The sequence below is a fragment of the Aegilops tauschii genome, chromosome 7 (genome assembly GCF_002575655.3).
Source record: "Aegilops tauschii subsp. strangulata cultivar AL8/78 chromosome 7, Aet v6.0, whole genome shotgun sequence".
Classification (NCBI taxonomy): domain Eukaryota; kingdom Viridiplantae; phylum Streptophyta; class Magnoliopsida; order Poales; family Poaceae; genus Aegilops; species Aegilops tauschii.
The window spans coordinates 610,161,958-610,170,709 of NC_053041.3; the positions used below are offsets into that span (position 1 = coordinate 610,161,958).

The following is an 8,752-nucleotide window of genomic DNA, read 5'->3' on the forward strand; positions in this document are numbered from 1 at the left end:
GTCGGGGGATACCATCCAAGAGTTGGAGCCACGCGAAGTTGATGGGGCTTTGGTGGCAGAGGGCGCCCCCCGTATTGTGGTCGTTGGGCTAGCCCTGGAGAGAGGATGGCGACTGGTAGATGTGGAACTCGGCGGTGGGAATCTCCTCGGACCTACCGCTGGCAATGACCATGGTGGTGTTGCAGATATGTTATGAACTTGTGTTGTGATACTACCGTTCTACCTTCATAAAGTGCATGTCATGTGCACAATGTCTGTGGCGGGTGTGTTGGGAATGATACTATGCATGCACTATAGGAGGAGCTAGATCTGTGTAGTGCCTCTCCCAGGATGCTACACGTTTTCTCGGAGAAAGATGCAACATCGCATTGATATCATATAGAAGAAAACTAGTTACATCTGGCATAACAAAACATTATTTTATCTCAAAATGCAACACATACTTAAAAGCTAAAGGTGATGTAAAATAGAAGCATCGGCACAATCGTGCTTCTAAGTAGACAACAATAATTAAGATAAATTCATGGTACAGTGTGCAAGATTGAGGGAATAATCAATCAACAACTGTCCAACACACATGCAAAAACATCTCGCCAGTAGGTCGTGCTAACCGGCAAAACTATCCATCCACGACAGCATCCTCTCCAATGAAATCCTACAATGAGAAGAAAATTAATTTGAATACACCTGTCTAGCTCAACAATTCATATGCAAAGATTTGATACATGTTAATAAGAAATGTTCTTACGTCATTTAGAAGGTTGGCAATATCATCCGATGAGAAGGCATTAATGTCATTCAGTAGATCATTAGGCTCTTGTTGATTAACCATACTTTCTTGCACAGGGAGAATGCCAGCCGCATCCCCACCATCAGGCATTGGAGTTAATGCGATGAAACCATCTGTCTGAAAGTTGGAAAGTGTAGAAATAGTTTTGCCACTGTTAAACATATTAGTCTCGGTTTTTGAAGTGCTACCAGTACCATTTGTGGGTGCCGAACTCCCGCGACCACTTGGTGTGTTTGTGAAGTAACTTCGAAGATTTGATGGGGTTTTGCCTTTACTTGTCTCCATCAGCTTATCACGCATGGAGTCAACGTAGGAAGTACCAGAGCTATATGAGGAAAATTCATCTAACATTATGTCATCGAGTATGCCATTGTCTAGGCTAATGGGAGGGTCTTCGGAACCAGCAAATCTTCTCGCATCCAGTGTGTGTGGAACCAAATACCTCGACATTCTACTACCATGGATTAATGACCCCATGCACAAGCTGCTCTGGCTGTCCATCAGCTGGCCTAATTGACTAGTTGCACTGAAATAGTTTGGACTCCAGGAGGGGATGCCACATGAGGACACATGCCATCTTTCATGCTCATGGTTATGCATAAAATTCCTCTGATTGTCCATGGATGAATTCTGTCTTTCACTTGCATCACCGAGTGAATTTGGTTTGACTCTATTCAAGTACAACCTATACTTCTGAAATAAAAATATAGACAAAATAACCATGTATGAGATGCATGCTCATGGGAAAAAAGTAATGGTGGACATATGGGAACAAAAAGAACTAAAAGTGATGCACAACTTCTAATAGAATGTGCGTGTCATGCATTGTACAAGATATGCCTTACATTTCCAGGGACAAAAGGAATTACAATCACACACATGTTCGTGATCCGTGCATTACTAAAGCGTTGATTGTTATGTTCTTACAAAATAAAAGCTTGTACTGATATATGAAAAAATGTTAGACTATGAATAATAGTAATGCAAACATCGAAATTAAGAATGAGGATAAAAAATAAACCTGTAGATGACTCGCAATATTATGTCTAGTGAGGCAATCCACATTCATCAGCTCCAATATCTTGTTTGGAGCAGCCTCTACAAAAATGTCATCAAAATATTTGTTAATCATAAATGCCAAATAACCACAAGTGTTGTGTTAATGAATGAGGCACAAAATATGGTGTCTTACTATCAAGGCCGATCTGGTTGATAGCTTCTAGAAACTTGTTATGAAGCTCAATTGTCCATTTCACCCTTGTATTCTTCTGAGTAGTGGATGCACGAGTGCTCTCTTTGTTCTCGTTAGAACCATCTTTTTCATTGCTCTTTGTCTTGGAGTCCTTATTCCTGGCAAGCGTCCCAGGATGTACTCTGTGGTTGTTATCATTATCTCTACTCATGTGGCTTATTGCTTGGGATCTTCTCCTGCTTTCAACATGCTGCCATATGTTTTTGAGCTCGTTGGTATGCACTGGCTTCATCAAATAGTCACACGCCCCATGATTTATCCCCTTCATCACGGCCTTCTTGTTGCAATCCACTGATAGCACTGCATGCCATACGACCAATGGCTTAACTTTGGAATACAAACGTTCATATTTTTTTTGTCTAAGTGCTTATAGACAGAAAAATGAGTTCGATGTTTTCCAATGTGTCGTGCAAGTGGGGAAGCAAATATGTTACACATGATTTTCAAATGATATCACGACTATAATAAATCTGATGTTTCAATGCAAACTAAATGGAAAAACATTCATACACTCAATATAATGGCTAAAAAAATAAGCGTAACACAATGCCTAAACCATCATCACAACATGTTCCAACTAGGTAAATCAGATCATCACATCAAACTATTGGTGAACGACAAGATCAATTACTATTGTTGACCATGTTTCTCTAGCGTACTAGATAACAGTTGTCGACCCAAGCGATGTTCTGAGCATGGCAAGCGGTCACACATATTAGTTTTTATATGTTAAGCAGTATTATCTATGGGGATTTTCTTACAATTTAGGAAAATAAATATTTGTGGTTGCACTTTCTGTCAAAAATAATGTGACAACATAATAGTTCTCTAGTTTAGCTCAACTAATCTGCACGATTTTGATATGATACATGGGTGACCTACTCAATGTATCTTCTTAGAAGTGGCACTCCTACTTTATATGCTATTCTAAAGAGTAGATAATTTTAACTACTAACAAACTCAAGGAGATTAAAGATGAGTAGTCCTTGAATAATGTCAATACAGCTTCTCTGTTTTTGGAATTGTATCACTCATGCCACCATAGAAAACATGTATGATGCAATTGTACAATTTATGTAATTGGAAGGACTAGAAATTTAAGATAGTTTAGAAAACAATTAAATATAATTTGGTCATATCATGAAAAAAGAATATATTATAGATTTAATTCTTATGACTAGGATTTTACAATTTTCAGGATACCAAATTAAATTATGTCCATAAATGCACCCATCAAACAAGTACATAGTGGGATCTACATTACATTGGAGTGATAATTACTCTTACTAAGCTCGATTACCCATATATATCTTATGCATGATACTGAACTCTAGACTTCCGCATTAATTATTAAATTTGTAAAAACAAATGTATATAGAATGCAGACGACATCTTTGAATGCAATTGGGTGATAAATTGATCGAAAATAGAAGCAGTTCCTATAGAAAAAACACATCTTGTTGCTTAATTATTTGGAATACATGACCATGTCTCTAGCATACTAAACACAATCAACACAATTATTGAAATCAATAATTAATGGAATCTCATAACTCACGTGCTAACCTATCCACGTCCATTCCCCTCCCCCACTAGCCATTCGATCTGATGGATGTATGGTTAGATAGGATCCCATTAGTTCGGGTGAGGAACCGACACCACTATATATGGATCCTGTGCTCCCCCTCCTAACTCATGTGTCGATCCACCTCAGTTCTGCTACCTGCCCCGCTGGCCATCCAATCAAAAGGATGAACGGTTAGATGAGATCTGGATCCCACACCCCCCTGCTAACTCATGTGTCGATCCACCTCCCCTCTGCTACCCCACTGGCCATCCAATCGAGCGGATGAACGGTTTGATGGGATCCCGCTGGTTTAGGCTGGGGACCCTACTCTTTAGATTTTCTCAAAGCCCAAGTTCAAAATAGTGTGCGCATGCTGTGCATCTGTATGTGATTTCATAAAATCATCCTAAAAATATAGGATCTCACATGCTGCCCAATTAAAGGAATAAATATCCTTTCAGTGTATCTTGAAGATTCAGGGGTAAAAGTACTCCTTAAAAACAATTGTACATGCAAAAATAGAATTAGGACTTCGGGTTGAGTAGTGAGTGTACTGATGACGGGCAGATCCATCTCGAGGCCGATGAGCTCGAGGAGCTTGAAGCCGTCCATGTCCGGCATACGCACATCGGTGAGGACCAGGTCGAATTGCTCCTTCCCCGCCCTGAGCATCTTCAGCGCCGTCTTGGCATCCATCACCATCGTTGCTGCATAGCAGCGAGCATTATTCAGAGAAACAAAAAGGCTCCGATTCTGATCTAATGGACCATGGCGAAGTGGAGAGATCAAGAGACTCACGCTGGTACTTGCAGTGGCGCAAGAGGACCTCTAGTACTTTGAGGCAGACACGGTCGTCGTCCACCGCGAGCACGCGCAACCCCTCCGGGAACTTGTCCTCCGCCGCATCCTCCATCGTCTGCCTCTGGTTCCCACCCATCGCGGCCATGTTTTCCAAACTTCTTCGCACCTGTCAAAGAAAACACCATCAAGAAAAGACTGATTAAGAAACAACGGGGATGCAGCAATTTAAGAACATAACCGGAAAACCTCTATTGGATAGGTCCCTCCTTTCCCACCTCTATTAAGAAACAACGGGGAGGCTTCCTCGCTGTAGGCAGAACAGAACTGCAGATTTCAGAGGAGAGCAGGACTGCAGTGGTGAGATGGGCTGGAAGATGCGGGGGTCTATTTGTAGGAGGGGAGGAGGGGTCAATGGAAGGAGTTGAAGACTTGCGGTCCAGAGGTCAAAGACTTTTTTACTCCATAATTTCTGCAGCTACTGCATTTGTTTTGGCGATGTCAATGTTTGTGTCTGCTTGTGCCATCGGCCCATGGTTCCTCTTCCATGAGAGGAGAGCAAAACCACGGGCCGTCTTGTTATTTTTTTGCTTTGTTGTTTTCTCAGCAAATGTTCGAGCACGAAGATATCATCTGAATTACAAAGGAGAGTAGTCTCTTGCTTTGTTCGGTTGCATGGCCATGGAGAGAGTATCCTTTTACTTCCTTTGACCGGGACCGATTGAGAGTGCCTTCATCGTCTCAAACGGTGAAAATGTGGTCCGTACGAAATATTATCGCGTGTTTAAAAAGAAGAGAGAAAGAACTACAGTGATCGAAGGTGTGGATTTTCTGTGGTCCAGGCAATGGATGTCTATAGTTTCTGCCGTTTTTGGTTTCGTTCCCCTCCATCAAATTTCCCTTTTTGTTTCATTGCATTCTCAAATGTCAACATATCTGTTCCTGGCATAGCCCATGACCCAGTCTATGTTCCTGGTTGTGTTTTTGTTGCTTTCTCACCTAATGTTGGAGCTACATGATATTTATCATCCGTATTCAAAAAGGGCTCTTAGCATTGTTCAGGTCATATCTCAGATTAATGCCTTCACCACAGGTCATATCTCAAATTAATGCCTTCACCTCAATTCTAATGAAATTATTCTGATGCACCGAAAGCGTATGTTCATTCTCTCACTAATTGCATCATGCCGTGATATTATGAACTGATAGATGGTTGGTCGAATGAGTGAGGCGATTTGGAGCCCAGGGCCAATAAGCCCATTTTTTAAAAGAAATTTTGTCTAAAAGTTAAGTTCTATCTTGGTCGGAGTGGGGATAGCATTTCTCTTCTGCATGTCGCACGTTCGCCTACACTGGACTGCTGACTTTCGCCTTGACCGTGCCGTGCGCGTTGGCCGGTGTGGTGCTGGTTGTGCCCATGCCCGTGCGTGGGAAGAGATGGAGGATCAAGCTACCTCCTCATGTCGCTCAACGAGGAACCATGGGAGACGACAACGACGTGCACATGCATCGGGTCCGGCTTCGTCCTATGCTTCCTCCAGCTTCATGGTCGATGGTAACAAGCCGATGAGGTGCTCCATGGTGACGCTTGGAGATGGGCGATGGTTGACGAAGGTGGTCTACGACGGCCGACGGAGGCGGCGCTAGTCGTGCCCTCGTGCAGCTTGAGCGGGTGGCGGCTCAGGGTGATGGGAAGAGAGAGACTCTGCGTCCTCTCCTCTCCCCAAGCGACTTCGTATTGGTCTTAGGCCAAAAGTTAGTCCAACCGAGCTAGACCGGTCCAAAACCAAAATGGACCGATTGAGCTTCGGGCCGGAACTGGCAGCTCAGATGCCTTGGGATATTTGACATTGAGCGACATCACAATCCAATATATTTGGCATTGATCTTTTTTGTTTATTTATTGGACTCTCCAAAACTGATGACAGCAAATTGGGTTAGCCATTACAAAAATGAAGGAATCAAGTCTGGCCGCCGGTGTCGGCATTGCAGTTCTCCGGGGTGAAGTAGACCCTGCTGGCAGTGAGGTCGTAGACGAATAGGATGCCCAATAGAAAAAAAAAATAGAGGACAAGGGTAGGAGTCAATGGCAAACAAATGAAAGGCTAGTCCAAGAGGAGAAGAAAAATAAACAACCCAGGGGAACAGGTGGGATGGTGGAACAACAAATATACTAGTACTAATTAAAATACACGGTGACCGAAGGTGACTGTATTTCTCAGCCGCCTAAACTATAGGCGCGCGCTATGTTTTACCCTAAGAGGCCAGGAGTGTCATATTGAAATCCCTAACATTGGTAAGACCTATTCCTCCAAAAGATTGCTAAGCCAAACCCCAATTGACCAAGTGGTATTTACGAACATCTCCCAAGTTACAAAAAAAAGTTTTATTTGAGACGTGATAGAATTTATAGCCCATTTTGGAAATTTTGTGAGAGACAATAAGTAAGAAGGAATAACACGCAAGTGCAAAGCATGACAAGTCTTCAGTGCGGTCTTTTGGTGCTCAAGCACCAGGGAGGCCGCTATTTTGAAAAAATTCACAAAACCCATTTTAAAGTTAAAAAAAATCAAAAACAATCCATGGAAATTTATATGTATTCTGCACGAACGTGTGAAAACTCATTTCAAAATATTATGATTTGTAGGCTGTAATTAAGAAAACAAAATTCCGGCCAGCCAACAAAAATGGTCGGCCCGTTTTGGAAATACGTATTCTCCCTTTTTTGTACTCCATGCGTGAAAGTATAACGTTATGAAATTCTATACATACTTAGTGCACATGTGTATGTGTGTTCAAGAAACCGAAAAATTTCATGCTGCGGAAATTTGTATTTTATGTTGAGTATGTGTTTTGTATTGCACATGTATTGGAGTTGTGGCCCACCTCCTAGTCTTGTATAGTTGAGGTAGAGGCCTTCCCTTGTATTATATATACGTGTACCAGCCCTCCATCAATACAACGATTATTGTATTGCAAACTTTCCCGTCTACATGGTATCATCTTGAAGGTCTTGACCTAGGGCAAGCCGCCGCTGCCGCCGCACCGCACCTCCTCGCGCGTGCCGCCGCCGCTCCCCACCGCCGCCGCCGCCGCCGCTGCTCCCCACCGCCGCCGCCGCCGCCGCGCCGGGCCTCCCCGCGCACGCCGCCGCCGCCGCTCCCCACCGCCGCCGCGCCGCGCCTCCCCGCGCGCGCCGCCGCCGCCGCCGCTCCCCGCCGCCGCCGCGTCCTCCTCTGACGCCGCCGCCGCCCCGTGCCGCCGCGCCGCTTCCGCTCCCACCCATTGCGCTGACTTACTGCCGCCGCCGCGCCGCTGCCGCCCCGTCGCGCCGCAACCCTAACTCGACGCGCCGCCGCCGCGCGCTCCCGCGTGCCGCCGCCGCCGCCCCTTTCCTCTTCCCGCCGCCTCTGACGTCTTTCATGGACTCTCCAGGCTACTTCACCATCTGCGGTGGAACCGCTTCCCCGGCCGCGCCAATCCAGTCACATCCTTCCCTGCAGCACCAGGAAGGGAGCGGGGGCCGACGCAACCGGCGTGGCGGCGGTCGCCGCCGCCTGCAGCAGCCGCAGGCCCAGGACACCGGGGGGGGGGGGGGGGGGGGAAGGCGCACTATCAGCAGGCTCTCCCCGCTGGCCACCAGGCGTTCATCGGCGCGCCCATCCAGCCGACTGGCGCCGGCTATGGCGCCCTCCCCGCGCTGCCGCCCCTCGGTGGTTATGGCCCGCCCGTCCCGGCGCCGCCCTACGGGGGCCTTCCGCCGCCGCCGGTACCTGTGCCATGGGACCCCACCCTCCTCGCAGCCCAGAACTCCGCACCGTCGTCGAGTAGCTCTGTCGGTGGAGGCGACTGGTACATGGACTCAGGTGCTACTGCGCACATGGCAGCTCATCCCGGTATCCTAACCTCCTCCACTCCCGTTCACACACCCACTCGTATCATCGTCGGCAATGGCTCCTCCTTACCTATTACTCATATCGGTAGCACTAGCTTTCCCTCCACTTCCACACCCATCACTATGTCTAATGTTCTTGTTTCACCTGATTTAGTCACAAACCTAGTTTCCGTTCGTCGTCTTACTCGTGAGAACCCACTTACTGTTGAATTTGACGGTGTCGGCTTTTCTGTGAAAGACGCCCGTACCCGGATGGTCATTCACCGATGTGACAGTCCCGATGAGCTCTACCCTGTGCACGCCGGCGCCTCCACCTCCACACCTGTTGCTCTTGCCGCCGGCGTTGACCTTTGGCACGCTCGCTTGGGTCACCCCAACCACACCGTCTTACGTCAAATCCTTAGGAGTTTCTCTTTCTCATGTGATAAGCTCGACGAGCACTCTTGTGAG

General features: G+C 46.1%; 1 protein-coding gene across 1 annotated transcript; it reads right to left on the minus strand.

The window, feature by feature from the left end:
* Positions 1-377: 377 nt before the first annotated feature.
* LOC109782971 (two-component response regulator ORR25-like) lies at positions 378-4,762 on the minus strand. The gene is made up of 7 exons (XM_045231058.2): positions 4,686-4,762; positions 4,408-4,576; positions 4,164-4,316; positions 1,983-2,342; positions 1,812-1,888; positions 749-1,483; positions 378-655 (listed from the first exon to the last, which is right to left on the minus strand). The coding sequence occupies exons 2-7, from the start codon at positions 4,553-4,555 to the stop codon at positions 620-622; spliced, it is 1,509 nt and encodes a 502-aa protein (XP_045086993.1). The 5' UTR covers positions 4,556-4,576; positions 4,686-4,762; the 3' UTR covers positions 378-619.
* Positions 4,763-8,752: the final 3,990 nt, after the last annotated feature.

Bases quoted from the DNA above. Each gene is read 5' to 3' on its own strand.
- LOC109782971 (XM_045231058.2), bottom strand. From the start codon at position 4,555: ATGGCCGCGATGGGTGGGAACCAGAGGCAGACGATGGAGGATGCGGCG. The intron at 4,317-4,407 runs GTGAGTCTCTTG...GCTGCTATGCAG, and splicing joins GCGCCACTGCAAGTACCAGC to CAACGATGGTGATGGATGCC. The intron at 1,889-1,982 runs GTAAGACACCAT...ACATTTTTGTAG, and splicing joins CAACCAGATCGGCCTTGATA to AGGCTGCTCCAAACAAGATA.